At 38.4% G+C, this 21,654-nt stretch overlaps 1 protein-coding gene and 1 pseudogene across 4 annotated transcripts in view; both read right to left on the bottom strand.

Annotated features, from left to right (window-relative positions):
• The window catches only part of TMEM38B (transmembrane protein 38B), a 62,775-nt gene that overhangs the window by 21,987 nt on the left and 19,134 nt on the right, over positions 1 to 21,654 (bottom strand). For all 4 annotated transcript variants that reach the window (XM_004004031.6, XM_060408978.1, XM_042242929.2 and 1 more), the window contains exons 3-4: positions 4,346 to 4,530; positions 3,243 to 3,330 (exon numbers count right to left, since the gene is read on the bottom strand). In XM_004004031.6, the coding sequence (XP_004004080.1) occupies positions 3,243 to 3,330; positions 4,346 to 4,530 (273 nt within the window). The remainder of the gene's footprint in view (positions 1 to 3,242; positions 3,331 to 4,345; positions 4,531 to 21,654) is intronic.
• On the bottom strand, positions 4,532 to 11,141 carry LOC114112929 (calmodulin-1-like; annotated as a pseudogene).

The following is a 21,654-nucleotide window of genomic DNA, read 5'->3' on the forward strand; positions in this document are numbered from 1 at the left end:
GGACTAACTCTCCATGGCTTAAGGGAGTCCATCCTCTGAGTTTGCAGCTCTAATCTCTGCACTCATGACTCTGGCTTATTCACCTCTGACTCCAGCCTATGGGTCTAGCCTCGGTTTCTAAGACCACGATTCCCACCTTAAAGCCATACTTCCTTTTTCCTGAATGGCAGCATATGTCTACAGCTAAGAAGTTTTATCATTCTGTTAACCACAGAATTTTTAGAGTCTGAATTCTTTTATTTCATCTTATCTCTGTCCTTTTCAGTCCAACCTGAAGTGATTCTGTCGATATAACATCTTCAAAAATCTTTAGGGCTTCCTATGTGTGACACATGGAGAAGGCAATGGCAAGCCACTCCAGTGTTCTTGCCTGGAGAATCTCAGGGACGGGGGAGCATGGTAGGCTGCCGTCTATGAGTCCGCACAGAGTCAGACACCCCTGAAGCGACTTAGCAGCAGCAGCAGCATATGTGACACGTGGGCTTCCCAGGTGGTAGAGTTGGTAAAGAATCTGCCTGCCATTGCAGGAGACACAAGAGACACAGGTTCAATCCCTGTGTCAGGAAGATCCCCTGGAGTAGGAAATGGCAACCCACTCCAGTATTCTTGCTGGGGAAATCCCATGGACAGAAGAGCCCGGCAGGCTACAATCCATGGAGTCACAAAGAGTCGGACAGAACTCAGTGACTAAACAACACATATATATATATATATATATTCATATATTTATGACCAAATACTTTTGCATAGTGGAGAATGGTCTTAGAGAATATGTATGTTAGAATAAACAGAATGTTGGTAGAAACAAGAACATTAGAGGCACCAGTGAGGTTTCAGAAGGAAATGAGGAACATGATACTGGAAACTGAAAGAAAGGTAGTTATATGTGCTACAGTTTTGTGGTAAGCAGTGAACTTGGGTGTTTAGTTGAGATTTGGAAGCAACCTGCTGATGGTCTGAGTTGGTTTCTTCTTGCTTCTTACAATGAAGTGTGAGAGGAAAGCTTTGAATTGAGGAAATAACTGATAAACAAAAAAAACAACACTTGATGATTTGGGAAATTATCAGCCTATCCAGTCTGTAAAAAATTACAAAATTAGGAGAGTTATTCTTAGGAAGAGCTAGCTGTGGAGAGAAAGTTAAGGACGTGGCTGGGCAACTTTTGCTAGTGTTAAGAGACTAGGTGTATAATTCATGGATCCATTCAGCTCTCACAGCAGAAGCCAGGAATAAAAATGAGATTATCCAGGAAAGGTCTGTGAAGGATCATCTTGACTAACGGCATGGATCCCCTGTGTCATATCTGTGTGCGTGCGTGCACAGTTGCTCAGTCATGTCCAACTCTTTGTGATCCCATGGACTGTATACATAAATACACACATGGCCTTCCCTGGTGGCTCAGTGGTAAAAGAATCCACCTGCCAACGCAGGAGACACGGGTTCGATCCCTCATTAGGAAGATCCCCTGGAGAAGGGAATGGCAACCCACTCCAGTATTCTTGCCTGGGGAATTCCATGGGCAGAGAAGCCTGGCGGGCTACTGTCTATGGGAGTAGCAAAAGAGTCGGACACGACTGACCAGCTAACACTTCCACTTTCTCACACACACGCACACACACAGAACTACTATTTTCCAAGTTTCACACATACACATACATGCATACACAAAATATCATAATGGACCCCATGATTTCACTTGACAAACTATTAATCACTCAATCATTCACATAGCATTTAATGACTATCTACTATGTGGTAGGTGCTCCAGATATAAAAGCAATCAAAAGAGAGAAAATGCCTGTACTTGGCCACTGGTATTCTTTGAAGCATGAGGGGAAGCCAAGGGGAGAGAAAAACAAACATAATGGGTAAGTAAATTATAAAATACGATAAATGTTGGGTGGGGGGGAATAGAGGGAAGTGTTTCCATTTTAAGTAAGGTAGTCCTCATTGAGAAGTTAAGCTCTGAAAAACTACTTTGAGAAAAGTGGATAAGGGAGCTAGCCGCCTAAGGAAAAAGATTCTAGACAGAGAGAGAAGTTAGTTTTAAAACAGACAACACCTGGCTTGTTCAAGGATACCGTGCAGTGAGCAAGGGAGAGAACAGTGAGAGCTGAAGTCAAAGCAAATTGGGTGTGGTGGAGACACGTGTCTTAGGGGGTCTCAGAAGCCAGTTGGGTGGACACTACAAGGTTTTAAACACAGGAGAATCACAACTTGATTTCAGTTTTACAGCCCTGAGAAATGTTTCACGGAGGAAATTTCAAGGCATATACTCAAAATGAGAAAAATGTCCCCTTTCACTAATGTCTTATTATAACTTATTTACGTATTTATCAATCAAAGCTTCCTTTGTTCCATTTCTAAACTACCTCATTCAAGCTTTAAGGGATACATTCTAAGTTAAACATCTGACATCTACTGGTTCATTCACACATATTTCATCATTCATACTACTTCTCAACCCTCATTTTTAATCCATTCTAATGAGTCTATTTTACATTAAGTCTTCCTCACCTTGCTTATTATGGCCACTAAAGCCTAAGTCTTTCCTTACTGAATTGTGCAAATGGTAACTATATTTCTTTATTTCATTTTCAGTTGCATCAGGAATACATTTGTGACTTATTTGATTGGGTCAATGTCTGTAGAGAAATCTAACAATTAGGTTCTCCTAAATGGGTGCAAAAGGTAGTTTGAATTGTACAAGCACAGAATGGGTTATTTCCTCTTTTTCTTATTTTTTGTAAGTAGTTACTCAACTCTCATTTTTAAACTAACAGAGCTTTATGATAATGTATTGACTATTCACATAAGTTTGACATTTTACCACCAGAACTATGAATAATTTGGAATCTGGGTGATGATGTAGCCATTAATGAAAATGCCAAAAGCCTGCCACTGATTCCAGAGAAGTCTGTTCCTGTTCTCAGTTCATAAATACACTCTCTTCCCACAATTCCATAACAATCCAAGAGCTTTTGCTTGGTTTTATTTTCTAAGAGGAGGAACCCACAGAAAAAGTAATCAATATTTATTTTTAAAGCTACATTTAAGACAGTAGACTTTCTGAAAAAAAAATAATAATAATAATAATAGGTTTCCTGGTTTTCTCCCCATTATCATTTTATTTATCTGTTTGTTTCTTTCATTCATGTTTAGAGTCCAAAATGTTTGAAAAATAAATTTGGTAAAATCTAAAGATAAAAGACCACGTCTCAGTATAGTCTATGCAAACTCACTAGGACATCTTCAGCCATTCCTCAGCTTCTGGTTTCCAACATCCTTTTACCAGCTGCTCAAAATTCGTGATAATGCTACCACCTGCACCTAAAAAGACCAAGATAAGATAGGAATGTATTAGTTGTTTAGTCATGGCAAACTCTTTGCGAGCCCATGGACTACAGCCCACTAGTTTCCTCTGTCAGTGGACTTCTCCAGGAAAGGATACTAGAGTGGGTAGCCATTCCCTTTTCCAGGGGATCTTCCCGAGCCAGGAATCCAACCCAGGTCTCCTGCACTGCAGACTGATACTTTACCATCTGAGCCACCGAAACAAGAATACTTAACCAAATATTCTTGAGAAAATATATGAAATGAAGCCATAATTCTCTCCTGACTTAAAATTCCAAGCTACAATTCTTAGGAGGAAGAAGAATGTTGCTTTCTACATTTATGGTACTGAGACAACTGTAGTTCTTTCACGGCAGCTGTTTATTGTACTACAATTAAGGTTAAAACTAGGGTCTCAGACAGAGATGTAACTTGAGGTTTGTTTCTGACCTGAAAAAAAAAACTCCTCTGCTTTATCATTTCCTTCCCTGATTTCAGTTTTAGGTGCATAACTGTAACAACAGATTGAAAATTTAATTTCAACTTACAAAAGAACAATAAAGGTAGGTAATACAGAGTGAACATAAACCCATAATCAATCACATTTACTATTTCAGAGTATGCAAGATGGAAAAAAAATCCAGAAAAAACAAAGAGCAAAATTTCTTTAATTAGGTAAACAACATAATTTCTTATGTAAACTTGTTTTATTTATGATGACAACTATACCTTAATTAACTATGAATCTCTCTGGTTACAGCTATTAATCAAACCAATAATAAATATTGTATATTTTAAGGCAATCAGCTGTAAAATAATGGCTGATGACTAGTACTAGTTAAGAGTGCCAGTTTTGGATTAAATTAACCAGTCAACAGAAACAATGCTTTCATCTTCCAAAGAAGTCTCTGTTATTAAAGTATGTGGTCCCCATTAATGTAACTAAAGAACTATTCAGTATTTGTAGTATACCAATAACAGAATATTTATGAACACATGTTGTTAATATTACCTCGGGCCCATCCAATAGCTATCATGACTATCCAGCCATTTTTGTAATAGCTATTAGCATGTGTGACTCCACCTACTATTTTCCAAGTTCTGGTCACTTCCTTCATTCCCGCAGCCAACAGTTGAACAGGTAGGAATGAGTATCCCTGGGAAATTAGGTCATATGGGCAAAAAAATGCAATATACCTGAAATTAAAATTTAAATATTTTAATATGACTGTATCAGAACAAAAAAAATCTAGCGTTTATCAGCAGTAACAATCTGATAAAACACAACAAATGGAATTATCCAAACAAACATGGAATGTGACTGCAAGAAGACCACAGATAATCTGAATCAAGTCAGTTTTTTTTTTTTTGGCTGCTCCATGAGGCATGCGGGATCTTAATTCCCCAACCAGGGAACAATCCATGCTCCCTGCAGGAAAGCACAAATTGTTAACCACTGGACTGCCAGAGAAGTTCCAAATTGCATTTTTTAAATCACATGAAGCACATAAAAAAAAAAACTGTCAAAAAGTTATAATGAAAGAGGAATATAAATTTTGTACTTCTGAGTACCCTATATATGCAGTAAGTTCCTAACCTGTGTCTGTACTACTCTAGAAGCTAAGTACTGAATGCACCAACAATATAAAGCAAGTGTATAATCACCCTTATGGCAGAAAGCGAAGAAAAACTAAAGAGCCTCTTGATGAAAGAGGAGACTGAAAAAGTTGGCTTAAAGCTCAACATTCAGAAAACGAAGATCATGACATCTGGTCCCATCACTTCATGGGAAATAGATGGGGAAACAGTGGAAACAGTGAGAGGCTTTATTTTTATGGGCTCCAAAATCACTGCAGATGGTGACTGCAGCCATGAAATTAAAAGACGCTTGCTCCTTGGAAGAAAAGTTATGACCAACCTAGATAGCATATTAAAAAGCAGAGACATTACTTTGCTGACAAAGGTCCATCTAGTCAAGGCTATGGTGTTTCCAGTAGTCATGTATGGATGTGAGAGTTGGACTGTGAAGAAAGCTGAGCGCCGAAGAATTGATGCTTTTGAACTGTGGTGTTGGAGAAGACTCTTGAGAATCCCTTGGACTACAAGGAGATCCAACCAGTCCATCCTAAAGGAGATCAGCCCTGGGATTTCTTTGGAAGGAATGATGCTAAAGCTGAAACTCCAGTACTTTGGCCACCTCATGCGAAGAGTTGACTCATTGGAAAAGACTCTGATGCTGGGAGGGATTGGGGGCAGGAGAAGGGGATGACAGAGGATGAGATGGTTTGATGGCATCACTGACTCAATGGACATGAGTTTGAGTAGACTCTGGGAGTTGGTGATGGACAGGGAGGCCTGGCATGGGGCAGTCCATGGGGTCACAAAGAGTCAGACATGACTGAGTAACTGAACTTGAATTTGATAATCACTTCTGCTTTCGGGTTTCTCTAGATAGAAAGTGAAAGGCGCTCAGTTGGGTCCGACTCTTAGTGACTCCATGGACTATACAGTCCATGGAATCCTTCAGGCCAGAATACTAGAGTGGGCAGCCTATCCCTTCTCCAGGGGATCTTCCCAACCCAGGGGTTGAATCCAGGTCTCCCACATTGCAGGTGGATTCTTTACTAACTGAGCCACAAGGGAAGCCCTCTCTAGGTAGACTGTCTTTCGAATTTGAAACGAGCCTTTGGTAACTGAGCAAGGAGCAGCATTTCAACCCCACTTACATCTTTACCTGTGCCCCTTTGTGTATAAACTGCAACCTATTCAGAGAAAGGTCATAGCTCTCAACGAGACAGGTTCATTCATGTTAAGGGAAAACACATTTCATATAGTTAAAAGAATATGAAGCTTGTTCTTCAACTCAGTTGAGTAAGTTTAAATTTCAACCAATTAAATTGTGATATTAGTTTAACAATAATTCACTCCTCAGGTGAATTATTTTCTGCAGCTTCATTTGTTCTAAGCATCTGTTCAACAATTTAACAGTAGTACTGATAGGAAGACATAGCACTCCCCTACCCCCATATTCCTAACACTCTCTGGCAGACAATTTTGTGCTTAAAGCAGAATATTTATCTTGAAGCAATAAGGAATATACTGCTTAAAAGAGGTACTCTATCTTTTCTAAAAGACACTGTTAATCTTACTGTAATTCATGGTTCATAAATCCAAAGTCCCAATAGTATTCATGGAATATGAAACCTGTTCACCAAAACATTACTTCAGAGACCAAACATAAGATGCAATGATTTGTCAGGCCTGAAGCACCCTCTCTTCTTCAACTCCACTTACCAATTCTTCCTTTTCTTCAAGATTTCACTCGAATACTACCATATACATTTACTTTGGGAGTTTCATTTAATAGTCTCAGTTCAGACTAAATTCTGATGGTTCCTATATTCAACATAGCTCTTCTATACCTTTTCTTTATGACAAATTATAACAGTCCTTAATGGCACGAATCATTCATTGTGTTACCCCCTCACCTAAAACTCAGCATAATAAAAAGTAGCCCTGAATTAAATCATTTATTAACAGCTAATAAATTAGTAGGAGGCAAAGCACAAAATATATCAAAGAACCATCTGATAATTAAAGAGCTCTAAAGAAAAAAATAAATTACCTAAGAATAGTTAAAAGCTTTTTGAAAATGACTGGTATGATATCAAAACTTTACATGTTTATATGATATTTTGAAAGCCTCTCTTTAAATTCTCTCTTTAAAAGCAGGACAAATTTCCAGGGAGTAGGTTAGGTGCCAGGAAAAGAAAAGAGTTACACTTAAGCAATTTTTTAAAGTATTATTTTAAATAAAATAAAAATAATGTATGCTCAAAATACTCAAACAAAAACACAACAAATAAAAATAATACAAATGATGCCATTTTCATTCTCCACACAGAAATTATCTTCAACATGAGTTAAAAGCCTAAACTACAAGAGCAATCCTGGCATTTTCCCCCCCTAACTAGGGATCAAACCCATGCCCCCTGCAGTGAAAGCACTGAATCTTAACCACTGGACCACCAAGGAAGTCTCAGTCTTGGAGTTTTTCTATCCAGCTATGTGACATTTTCCAGTTTATTGTGATCCACACAGTCAAAGGCTTTGGCATAGTCAATAAAGCAGAAATTGATGTTTTTCTGGCACTCTCTTGCTTTTTCCATGATCCAGCAGATGTTGGCAATTTGATCCCTGGTTCCCCTGCCTTTTCTAAAACTAGCTTGAACATCTGGAAGTTCACTGTTCACATGTTGATGAAGTTTGGCCTGGAGACCACCTGACCTGCCTCTTCAGAAACCTGTATGCAGGTCAGGAAGCAATAGTTGGAACTGAACATGGAACAACAGACTGGTTCCAAATAGGAAAAGGAGTACGTCAAGGCTGTTTATTGTCACCCTGCTTATTTAACTTCTATGCAGAGTACATCATGAGAAACGCTGGGCTGGAAGAAGCACAAGCTGGAATCAAGATTGCCGGGAGAAATATCAATAACCTCCGATATGCAGATAAAACCACCCTTATGGCAGAAAATGAAGAGGAACTTAAAAGCCTCTTGATCAAAGTGAAAGTGGAGAGTGAAAAAGTTGGCTTAAAGCTCAACATTCAGAAAATGAAGATGATGGCATCTGGTCGATCACTTCATGGGAAATTGATGGGGAAAGAGTGGAAACAGTGTCAGACTTTATTTTTTCAGGCTCCAAAATCACTGCAGATGGTGACTGCAGCCATGAAATTAAAAGACGCTTACTCCTTGGAAGAAAAGTTATGATCAACCTAGATAGCATATTAAAACACAGAGACATTACTTTGTCAACAAAGGTCCGTCTAGTCAAAGCTATGGTTTTTCCAGTAGTCATGCATGGATGTGAGAATTGGACTGTGAAGAAAGCTGAGCACCGAAGAATTGGTGCTTTTGAACTGTGGTGCTGGAGAAGACTCTTGAGAGTCCCTTGGACTGCAAGGAGATCCAACCAGTCCATTCTAAAGGAGATCAGCCCTGGGATTTCTTTGGAAGGAATGATGCTAAAGCTGAAACTCCAGTACTTTGGCCACCTCATGTGAAGAGTTGACTCATTGGAAAAGACTCTGATGCTGGGAGGGATTGGGGGCAGGAGGAGAAGGGGACGACTGAGGATGAGATAGCTGGATGGCACCACTGACTTGATGGATGTGAGTCTGGGTGAACTCCGGGAGTTGGTGATGGACAGGGAGGCCTGGCGTGCTGCGATTCATGAGGTCGCAGAGAGTCGGACACGACTGAGCGACTGAACTGAACTGAACTGACAGCTGACTTATTGGAAAAGACCCTGATGCTGGGAGGGATTAGGGGCAGGAGGAGAAGGGGACAACAGAGGATGAGATGGCTGGATGGCATCACCGACTTGATGCACATGAGTTTGGGTAGACTCCAGGAGCTGGTGATGGACAGGGAGGCCTGGCGAGCTGTGATTCATGTGGTCGCAAAGAGTCAGACATGACTGAGAGACTGAACTGAACTGATGTGACATTTTGGCATATGGTCTAAAAACCTGTAATTACTGCTATTTCTAATAAATAAGTCTTTATTGCATTTCAGATATTTCTAAAGTATACCTATAACACACTAATATTTGAAACAAAAATAGTTCTCATTTCAAGTGTTAAATAGCCACAGGGCAAAAGAACTGTTTATTGTGCTCCATAGACTTACAAGTAAGCAAATCAGACCAGTGGCTCCCTAAACAGCCATTCCCGCTCTATAACACGTTAGCTTTTTAAAATTCCGTTGATGACTCACTCAACCAACACTCATTAAGGAATCATCATGTTCTTCCTTCTGTAAAGATTATAATTTCACCTTTAATTAAAGTTGTCGCATCTAAGGAACTTTTAACTTTAAAGCTCTTAAAGAAAACATATCAGATAAGAAGGACTGCAACATAACATGAAATGGAACAAGAAGGCAATTTATTTCTCATATATTTTTAAGTCACTTAGATTAACGGAGAGAAAAAAAAGACAAGGAATAGTGCTAAATAACAAAAGTTAGTCTAAAATAGGATACAAACAGGATGCAAGGCCACTGACAAATGAAAGCTGAAACAGTTAAAATAGGAAGATGAAATGAGAATTTAGGTTAATACCAAGAGTTGAGCTTCCACGGTTAATCACTAAGAACTCTGCCTTCATTCCCCCTTAATTCCCCTCCTCTGACTACCAAAAACAGGGTAACTTAACCAAGCCAAAAGAGCAATAAACTAAACGTAGTTCATATTAGTCCAATAGGATAGCTTTTCTCTTGCTCTCATTAACTTTACATATATTCTCTGAAAAAGACTATTACAGATGACAGACTTATATAACTATACTTTTTTTTTTAAGTTAATGGTTTTTTTATTGGGGGGAAAAAAAAAGACTAGCATTTACCACTTGGAATGGATGTAAATTGTAAATTTGTTGAACAGCAATGTCGATGGTTGTGCTGAAGTCCATAGCCACAGCCTACTCTTCCAGCTTCAAGTCATGGTTCGGAAGGTTTTAAAAACAGAGAGTCCAAAGATGCTCCCTTGATAAAAGTTTCTTCTTAAAAATTTGTATGAATGGTGATAGCCTGACACCCATTCCACTCAGCACAACGCAGACAACGCTGCCGACACAGACAGGCACGCCGCCAGCGTGCGTCACGGTCGCCAGGGGCGTTACAGAGGCCCGCCCTGCAGCAGGGGAGCTCCACTTGGACAGGTACCCACACAGCATCCCGAGGCGAACCAATTTTAAATGCCTCTTCTCAGTAAACCAGCTATGACAATTTACACTAACAATTTGAACTAGAACCCCTCTGAGTAGGTTTTGAATTTGTTTTTTTCACTTTTTCATTTTTAATACAAACGCCTGACTATGCTCAACTGTCAAGCTGCATGCATGAAAAACTGGCCAGCCCAAACAGTGCTTTAATCATGAGCAGATGGACCTGCCAGGAGTCCACGAAGTGCTTCCTTATTGTTAAGGTAGGACAAGTATTTATATTGGAAAACTGATGTGTAGCTTGATCTTTAGGGGACAGGACCACCAACCAATACATGCAGATTTTTTGTGTGTGGACAGAAGGTACTTTTGACATTCAGTTTTGCTATATAGAAACAGAACGAGTAAATGAACTTTTTTTTTTTTTTTTTGCAAGAGGTAAGTAAAAGATTCAATTTGATTCTTCTAGAGGGGGGAGAAAGGAGTTGAAAGTAGGTCTTCATTTGGCAGTCATCATCTGTACAAATTCTTCGTAGTTGACTTCTCCGTCTCCATCGATGTCAGCTTCTCTGATCATCTCCTCTACTTCCCCATCTGTCATTTTCCCTCCCAGGTTTGTCATGACGTGGCGGAGCTCTGCGGCGCTGATGTGACCGTTGCCATCCTTATCAAAGACTCGGAATGCCTCGCAGATTTCTTCTTCACTGTTGGTGTCTTTCTTTTTTCTAGCCATCATAGTCAAAAATTCTGGGAAGTCAATGGTGCCATTACCATCAGCGTCCACTGCGTTGATCATGTCCTGCAATTCGGCTTCTGGCCCAACGACCTCATGACGGTTCCAAGTTCCTTGGTTGTGACGGTGCCATCACCATTTTTGTCAAATAGGGAGAAAGCGTCCTTGAATTCAGCAATCTGCTCTTCGGTCAGCTGATCAGCCATGGTGCAAGCGAGGAAGGGAGGCCGAGAGAGCGAGGGTGGCCGCGCCGGGGGTCCGGGACCGCAGGGCGCCTCCGCTACACCTGCTGCGGGGCCCCGTGTGCGCTGAGCGCTGTGCCGTCGCCAACCGCCGCCGCCGCCAACTGTGCTAAGGGTTCCACGCCTGCCAGGCTCCCAGCATCGCTGCCCGTAACTATAATTTTTGTTGTATTTTTCCTCATAAAAATGTAGTATCAGTTATGTAAATGTGCAATATATAATAACTGATACTTAGAAGCTAAAGGAAAGTAAACTGGGGCATAAAAATCAATACATAGACGAATTATAAAATATTTACTTCCTCCCAGAAACAGTTTTCAAAAGGAAAAATCCTATGAAAGGCTATACGGTCTTCCAAACGACACTGACCATACCATGACACACCAAGTCACTGTTTCCCTTTGCCAGCAGATGGTGCTAATTTCCAGATGTGAGCACTAAGAGCTATTATACTAAAGATGACTTTCCCAATAAGTGTATTCACATACTCACAAACATTTCAATCTCTCAAATTAAAATCAAATGAAGCTAAGATTAGAAACTTGTTCTCAACATTAAAACCTGAAAAAAGAAAACATTAAAATACAATGTGTCTTTAAGCAAGCACTATTTTTTTGTATTTAAGGGTCTGTGAACACAAAGACAATGTATTTCCCAAATCCAAAACAAAAAGCTGTGCAAGGGCAGACTAAAGGACTAGGTAACTTAGGTTTGAATCCTGGCTCCAGCTACTAGACACCTGTGATTCCTTGGGCAAGTTATTTAAGCATTCTTGTCTCAGATCCCTTATCTACCAAATGAAAATAAAACAGAACTTGCCTCACTGGTTTCCTGTGAGGTTAAATGAGAGGACAAATGTAGAGCACTTAGAAAGGTGTCTGAAACAGTAAGTACTGCATCAGTGGCTGCTATTGTTGTTGTTTAGTAGTACCCAACAAAACAACTAGAACCAATAAAAAAGGTCATCAGAAGAAGAATGAATATCGATAATATAATAGATTATACCACAATGAGGAGGAATGTATCACAGCTACAAACAAAACACAGATGAATCTAAGTAACATAAAGCTGAGTGAAAAAAGCCGTAGAGAACTATATGATACTCCATTTTAAAACAGGGCAAAAAAACAAATAAAACTAAAAAAGACATGCTGTTTAGATATTCATATGTAAGACATACACCTTTTTCTAAAAAGTAAGATAAACACAAACAAGGTAGAAATTATCTGTATGAAAAGTGCAGGGAGATGAGATGAGAGAAAATTAGCATAATCATTTGAGAAATGATTTGTCATTATCTAGTAGAGCTTAAAAATCACTTTCCCTATAACTCAATAAATATATTCTTGTTTACCAAGAGAAAAATCTATTGGCATATCATGTGTATCATGTTCTTAGCAACATTGTAATAGAAAAAAAAAAAAACTGGATATAATTCTATGTCAACAAAGAAGTGGATGAAATATGACCACATTTCATTCTGATAAGCTATACAGGAGAGAAAATTAGTACATTATAACCATACGCCATAAGGCTGAATCTCAGGAACAAAGGCTGAACAAAAAAAGCAAGTCAATGAAAAATACATATATATGATTCCATTTATAAAACTGTCATGAAATACACTGTTTAGAAATATATATGCCAGAACTACACAGAAAAGTAAAGAAATGATATGTACAACATTTAAACTGTGGTATTGGAGAAGACTCTTGAGAGTCCCTTGGACTGCAAGGAGATCCAACCAGTCCATTCTAAAGGAGATCAGTCCTGGGTGTTCACTGGAAGGACTGATGCTAAAGCTGAAACTCCAATACTTTGGCCACCTCATGGAAATAGTTTACTCATTGGAAAAGACTCTGATGCTGGGAGGGATTGGGGGCAGGAGGAGAAGGGGACGACAGAGGATGAGATGGCTGGATGGCATCACCGACTCGATGGACATGAGTTTGAGTGAACTCTGGGAGTTGGTGATGGACAGGGAGGCCTGGCGTGCTGGGATTCATGGGGTCGCAAAGAGTCAGATACGACTGAGCGACTGAACTGAACTGAACTGAACTAAAGGAATAAAAGGAGATGGGATTGGGCTGAGCATGGAAGGTCACACAAGGGACATCAAAACTAATGACAAGTAATCTGAGAAGATGGTGGCAGCAGTAGCCGCACAGATTTAGATCTCTTCCAATCCCCACATAAAAACAGACATGGCAACTAGAGAGCAAAGCCAAAATCCCATCCACAGCACTTACAACAGAACTATGTGACAAGGTATCCTTCAAATCCCAAAGTGTGAACAGAGAGGCAAATCACCAGCACCCACAGACCTAAACTGCTTGACAGGAGGAAGAAAGTAAGCGACAACTAATGGACCTAAGAACAAAACAGCTTCAAAATAACTAATGGGTAATCACTAGAAAACACAGCAGGCCAACTTGGAAAACAACAGCTGAAACTGGAAGGATTCTGACATGTCCAATACTAGGTGAGACAAAGGGTCCATGATAAGAAGGTCCATAGGGGTTCGACCAACGTAGTCCCCATGAACTCTGAAAACTGATCCACGTAGGCTCCCTTCTAGAACAAGTCCCATAATGAGAATAAAAACTGAGCATGGACTTCCCTGGTGGCCTAGCTTCCAGTGCAGAGGCCTCAGGTTTGACACCTGGTCAGGGAAGTCAAACATGTCACGGGGTGTGGTAAAAAAAAAAAAAAAAAAACTGAGCAGGACAGAACAACAAAAGCAGGGAAAGGTATAGACCAAACTGGGGAAGAGGGAAAGACTGGTGAAATCTCAGAAAGCAAGTCATCATCTTTTGAATACTATATAAAAACCGATGCAGGAGCTCTATGAAGTCAGAGAATCTTTCATGAGTTTTACTTTATCTTAAAAGTTCAAGAAACTTGACTCCACATAAAAATGACCAACAGAAAATTATCAGGTCAAACCCTATATAAATTTATTATTATAAGAGAAAAAATTTCCCTATAATGAAAGTACTCAGGTAAATGTGTTCACAAAACAGATCAAAACTGCAACCTATTTCAAAACAAGGTAAAGATATTAAGAAAGTGATACAACACATAAAAGAACAAGGCACATCAAAAACAGAAAAACAGGGAACTAGAGATAAAATGCTCACAAAGAGTAAGAAAAAAGATTTAAAAAATTATTTCAGTAATGAAGACCAAACTAGAAGGAAAACAAAGAGAAATAAAATAATAGTGCCTTCTAAAAAAAAAGACAAGGTAAAAAAGAAAATTTTTTTAAAAGTTTAAAGACATAAAAAGGTTCATTGAAGAAAGGCAAAAAAAAGCCAATAGGAGTTCCTGGAGAAAATCAAAGCAAGAGAAGAGTACATATTATAAAAGTTTTCTCAATTTAAAACACACACACACACACATCTAGCTACTAAAAAGGACAGACCACATACCTAAAAATGAGCCCCAAAATGACTAACACCTAGTAATATTTAATTTAAATTATTTGACTTTCATGCCAGAAAAAAAAGCTTTGGAGCATTTGGAAAAGAAGAACATGTGACTTATAAGAGAAAGAAAATTAAATGATCAGTTTTTCACAGAATGCTTCATAAACAAGAAAACTGAGTAACATATTTAAAATACTCAGACCTAGAAAGTATGATCCTATGATCCTATATCCAATGAAACTGACTTTCAAATACAAAAAACACAAACTTATCAACACATGAGAATTTAGGGACTACTATTCCAGATGAATGAATTAGAGAAAAAACCTTCAGAAAACCAAAATTACTACAGACACAGACATAAGGACTGATTAAAAAAACATTAAATATACAGTTAGCTATAAAACAAAGACTGAAAAGGAATTAGGAAGGGAAGAATATAGTACACAATAACTATTACTATGACAGTGTAGAATAGTTCATCTATTTTAAAAATAGGAAGACAATGAAAACAGTATATGCAAAAAAAATATTATCAGTAATCATATCAGTGGTGGTATTCATATGATTACTCCAAAACTATTATGTATTGTGTGAATGATACAAAATAAATGGGCAGTGTTGAAATATCCTAATTCTAACATATCTTGTGCCCTTAAGAATCAAAATTTTTCATTTCAGTTCAGTTCAGTGGCTCAGTGGTGTCTGACTCTTTGCAACCCACGAAGTGCAGCACGCCAGGCCTCCCTGTCCATCACCAACTCCCAGAACTTACTCAAACTCAGGTCCATTGAGTCGGTGATGCCATCCAATCATTTCATCCTCTGTCGTCCCCTTTTCCTCCCACGTTCCATCTTTCCCAGCATCAGGATCTTTTCAAATGAGTCAATTCTTCGCATCAGGTGGCCAAAGTATTTGAGTTTCACCTTTAGCATCAGTCCTTCCAATGAATTTTCAGGACTGATCTCCTTTGGAATGGACTGCTTGGATCTCCTTGCTGTCCAAGGGACTATTAAGAGTCTTCTCCAACACCACAGTTCAAAAGCATCAATTCTTTGGCACTCAGTTTTCTTCACAGTCCAACTCTCACATCCATACATGACTATTGGAAAAACCATAGCTTTGACTAGACAGATGTTTGTTGACAAAGTAATATTTCTGCTTTTTAATATGCTGTCTAGTTTGATCGTAGCTTTTCTTCCAAGGAGCAAGCGTCTTTTAATTTCATGGCTGCAGTCACCATCTGCAGTGATTTTGGAGCCCAAAAAAATAAAGTCTCTTACGGTTTCCACTATTTTCCCATCTATTTGCCATGAAGTAATGGGACCAGATGCCATGATCTTAGTTTCTGAATGCTGAGCTTTAAGCTAACTTTTTCCCTCTCCTCTTTCATTTTCATCAAGAGGCCCTTTAGTTCCTCTTCACTTTCTGCCATAAGGGTGGTGTCATCTGCGTATCTGAGGTTATTGATATTTCTCCTGGAAATCTTGATTCCAGCTTGCGCTTCCTCCAGCCCAGTGTTTCTCATGATGGACTCTGCATGTAAGTTAATAAGCAGGGTGACAATATACAGCCTTGATGTACTCCTTTCCCTCGTTGGAACCGTCTGTTGTTCCATGTCCAGTTCTAACTGTTGCTTCCTGACCTGCACACAGACTTCTCAAGAGGCAGGTCAGGTGATCTGGTATTCCCATCTCTTTCAAGAATTTTCCACAATTTGTGGTGACAGAAACAGTCAAAGGCTTTCGCACAGGCAATTAAGCAGAAATATATGTTTTTCTGGAACTCTCTTGCTTTTTTGATGATCCAGCGAATGTTGGCAATTTGATCTCTGGTTTCTCTGCCTTTTCTAAAACCAGCTTGAACATCTGGAAGTTCACGGTTCAAGTACTATTGAAGCTTGCCTTGGAGAATTTTGAGCATTGCTTTACTAGCGTATGAGATGAGTGCAATTGTGCGGTAGTTTGAGCATTCTTTGGCATTGCCTTTCTTAGGGATTGGAATGAAAACTGAGCTTTTCCAGTCCTGTGGCCACTGCTGAGTTTTCCAAATTTGCTGGCATATTGAGTGCAGCACTTTCACAGCATCATCTTTCAGGATTTGAAATAGCTCAACTGGAATTCCATCACCTCCACTAGCTTTGTTCGTAGTGATGCTTCCAAAGGCCCGCTTGACTTCACATTAAAGGATGTCTGGCTCTAGGTGAATGATCATACCATTGTGATTATCTGGGTCATGAAGATCTTTTTTGTATAGTTCTTCTGTGTATTCTTGCCACCTCTTCTTAATATCTTCTGCTTCTGTTAGGTCCATACCATTTCTGTCCTTAAATGTGCCCATCTTTGCATGAAATGGTCCCTTGGTATCTCTAATTTTCTTAAAGAGATCTCCAGTCTTTCCCATTCCATTGTTTTCCTCTATTTCTTTGCACTGATCACTGATGAAGGCTTTCTTATCTCTCCTTGGTATTCTTTGGAACTCTGCATTCAGATGCTCATCTTTCCTTTTGTCCTTTGTTTTTCGCTTCTCTTCGCTTCACAGCTATTTGTAAGGCCTCCTCAGACAGCCATTCTGCCTTTTTGCATTTCTTTCCTTGGGGATGGTCTTGATCCCTGTCTCCTGTACAATGTCACCAACCTCCATCCATAGTTCATCAGGCTCTCTATCTATCAGATATAGTCCCTCAAAACTATTTCTCACTTCCACTGTATAATCATAAGGGAGTTGATTTAGGTCATACCTGAATGGTCTAGTGTTTTCCCCTAGTTTCTTCAATTTTAGTCTGAATTTGGCAATAAGGAGTTCAGGACCTGAGCCTCAGTCAGCTCCCAGTCTTGTGTTTGCTGACTGTACAGAGCTTCTCCATCTTTGACTGCAAAGAATATAATCAGTCTGATTCGGTGTTGACCATCTGGTGATGTCCATGTGTAGAGTCTTCTCTTCTATTGTTGGAAGAGGGTATTTGCTATGACCAGTGCGTTCTCTTGGCAAAACTCTATTAGCCTTTGCCCTGCTTCATTCTGTACTCTAAGGCCAAATCTGCCTGTTACTCCAGGTGTTTCTTGACTTCCTACTTCTGCATTCCACTCCCCTATAATGAACAGGACATCTTTTTTGTGTGTTAGTTCTAGAAGGTCTTATAGATCTTCATAGAATCCTTCAACTTCAGCTTCTTCAGCATTACTGGTCAGGGCATAGACTTGTATTACCATGATACTGAATTCTTAATTCAAAATTCTTAGTGTGGAAGAAAGAAGATACATATGTAACAGAGAAAAGTTACATAAATTCTATGATCCTGAATTTCAGTTAGAAATATCAATGAACTCATGAGTTATTTTATCTTTATTTTTCCTAGCTCTGTCCACTGAAAAGACCTAGAATACATAAGTAGTTAAGAATAATGAACATGTCTAGTGTTCAGACTGTGACCTTGAAATACCTTTTCTCCTATAAGGAACCAGAGTTTACTATAGAAATCAGTAATTCCAGAAGAAAGTACAAGATGAATCTTGTATTAATTAAGTAGCAAGGAAGCTAATCAAAGTCTTACAAGCCAATCTGAAGAAATTCCCATTGGTTAACAACAGGTCAATTTGAGCTTTAATAATAGGAAAATTCCAATTTATTGAAACCCATAAAATATGCTTAATCCATGAGCTCATACTTAAAATTTTTTTTTTTAATTACAACAGCAACAACAAAAAAATACTGGTCACTTCTGAAGAACAGCAGGGGACCAATTCATAATCCTGAAAACTGTAAATAAAAAGCAAGAATCAAGTATTTATCCTCCTTTCCTTTATGAACTTGGGTAACCAAATAATGGATGATTTGTGGGAAGTATTTCTTTATAATACTACTTCAATTAATATACAGAAGAAAAGATGGACTATTGCCATTCTGAAATTCTCAATTAGTTATCAGATGAAAGCCATTAAAAAAACATCAATCAAAAAAAAGCTAATCACACATTCTGGTCTCTTACGGTCTTGCTAATTAAAGGGATCTAGGAGGAGAAGGGGACGACAGAGGATGAGATGGCTGGATGGCATCACCAACACAATGGATGTAGGTTTGGGTGGACTCCAGGAGTTGGTGATGGACAGGGAGGCCTGGCGTGCTGCAGTTCATGGGGTCGCAAAGAGTCAGACACAACTGAGCGACTGAACTGAACTGAATATGAATCTGCTCTGGATTCTGGATCAATCTGCCAATTACCAGGAAACATAGAGAATAGAGGAATATAATGATCTGCACCATGATTATGCAATCAGCAAACTCACGAGTATAGAAAAGTCTACATGTCAAATAGCTCTGGTTCTTCATGAGATAACTCTAAGGAAAAACAGAATGGAAGGGAAACTGATAAAATCAAAGAGACTTAAGAGACACTAAAATTTTTAATGGGTGTAACTAAATTATAGTGTCTTGGAATGAACATCTGGATGATAAAATTTTGTATGCAAAGAAGTCATAAACATAAAAGTCAGGATAATGGTGTGCTATCATCTATCACTTGGTTTCCTAGTTGTATAGTTCATACAGGAAAGGAAGGATATATACTTGCTTCTTGCTCTTTGTTTACAGTTTTCAGGATATGAATTGGTCCCCTGCTGTTCTCCAAAAGTTTCCAGTTCTTTTTGTTCCTATTAGAAAAAAAAATTTTAAGTAAGTATGAGCTCATGGATTAAGCATATTTTATGGGTTTCAATAAATTGGAATTTTATTATTAAAGCTCAAATTGTCCCTTCACTGACCAGGGGGAATTTCTTCAGATTGGCTCTTGAGACTGATTAGCTTCCTTGCTAGTTACTATAAGATTCATCTTGTACTTTCTTCTGGAAGAAAGAATCCAAATCAAATTCAGGTTAGATCCTTTTATTTAGCAAGACTATAAGAGACCCAAAATGTCTGATAAGCTTTTTTTTGCTAATGTTAATACTCTTAATGACTTTCGTCTAATAACTAATTGAGAATTTCAAAATGGCAATAGTCAAGTCTTTTCTTCTTTTATTATTTAAGGTGGAAAGGGAGTTGTGATTGGAATGTGACACCTGGAAGGAACTTCTGGGACAGATGACAAAGCTTTATTTCTTGACTTGGGTCATGGTTTCAACGATATACCTAGCAATAATTCATTGGGCGATATACTTGGTTTTCTGAATTTTTACTTTATAATAAAATATTTTTGTAAGACAACAGAGGATGAGATGACTGGATGGCATCACCGACTCAATGGACATGAGTTTGAGTAAACTCTAGACAGTTAGGGAGACCTGGCACACTGCAGTCCATGGGGTCACAAAGAGTCGGACATGACTGAGCAACTGAACTGAACTGAATATTTTTTTAATGTAAATGATGGATATAAAAGTTTTTATTGTGGCATAATTCTTTGTCTTCTGCATATATTAGAAATATTCCTTTGCACCTACTCAATATTAATTGAAACTTTAAAATTAAAAAACATATATTGTTTATAATGATAGTTCATCTTGGTTAAGATCATGCTAATTTGAAATTGAGACCCTGTCATTTATCATATATCAAGCATCAATTTCCTCTTATATTAAATGGGAATAATAAAAGATTTCAAGTTAACAACTAAATACTATATTATTAGTTAACTACATAAAAATGCATTTATTTTCCATTTCTAACATATCTTAGTTTCAGCCAAGAAAGTATATATTTATAGACAAGCAATTTTATTTCATTTAATGAACCACTAATCAAGATCTGTAATTTCTTGCCACTCAATTACAGAACTCCCATGTAACACAAGCAGTCCATTCCTTTAGCAATGTACTTACTCAGCCTAGAACAGTAGTACTTGGCACACAATCAACAAAACAAAGTCTCTGCTCTGATAGGCTGCTATTCTAGTGGAGTGAGACAAACCATCATAAAAAGAAATAAACAGACAACACACCAGACAGTAATAACTCTAGGAAGAAAAAAAGAGAAGTATGATGAGATAGTCATGGGAGAGAAGGTATGTTTTTTAGAGACCTCTCCAAAAAAGGAAAATACGAGCCTCCTGGGAAAAGACAGCAAGCACAAGGGCACTGAGATAGAACAGTATCTTTGTGTTCAAAAAAATGGCAAAACCAAGGTGATTAGAGCAGACTGAGCAGGAATAGACTAGAAAGACATTACAACACAGAGTGGAAAGGAAGATTTTACAGTCTTACAGGGTACACTAAGAGTTCTGAATTTTCCTCTTAATAAGATAAGAATATACTGATCATAGAAGTAATATGTTCTAACAACTTATTTTTAAATAATCACTTTTTATCTACTATGTTGAAAAGAGTTGGATACGACAGCAACTAAACAGCAGCAAAAATAAAGACAAGACTCAGGGGGGATAATGAAAGCAGCAGCTAGACCACTTAGGAAGCTACTGAAACTGTCCAGGCAACAGTGGCAGTATATAGGAGTAGAAGTGAAAGTGATGAAAAGTGTCAGAGTCTGGATATCCTACTTTCATATAGTTTCAGCATCTAGACACATTAAAAAAAAATTCTCCAAAGTGTTAATATCCTTTTAAAATATTGCTATAGAAATAAAGTCCTTGAGAAAGTGTTTTAAAACACATAGTAACTGGAAGGTAATAGTTTAAGAAATAGTTAAGCAAATAAATGAGAGACAGTGGTTATTAAGCTCTACAGTCAAGCTTCCTGGTTTTGATCCTAGCTCAATCACTTACTAAATATGAAAATAACAGCGAAGTTTCTCTATGCCTCAGTTTTCTCATTTTTCAAATGGAAATAATAGGAGGTACTTCATTAGACCCTTGTGATATGACAATGAATATAAAGAATTTTAGCTGACACATGGTAATAGCTCAATACATATTTGCTATCAAACTTATTGTTCTACTCTGAACAGTTTCTATGGCTACAGGTTCCCACTATTTTTCCCATTGCTACCACTATTTATAATATCCCCTTTTATAACTGGTTACATATTTAAATGGAGAAGGAAATGGCAATCCACTCAGGTATGCTTGCCTAGGAAATCCCATGGACAAAGTCTGAGCCTAGTGGGCTACAGTCCATGGCATCACAAAGAGTCAGGCATGACTTAGCAACTAAGCACATATTTAAAATTATCACAATAGGGACTTCCCTGGTGGTCCAGTGGTTAAAAATCTGCCTTGCAATACAGGGGAGGTAGTTCT

The sequence above is a fragment of the Ovis aries genome, chromosome 2, assembly GCF_016772045.2.
Source record: "Ovis aries strain OAR_USU_Benz2616 breed Rambouillet chromosome 2, ARS-UI_Ramb_v3.0, whole genome shotgun sequence".
In the NCBI taxonomy this organism is placed as follows: domain Eukaryota; kingdom Metazoa; phylum Chordata; class Mammalia; order Artiodactyla; family Bovidae; genus Ovis; species Ovis aries.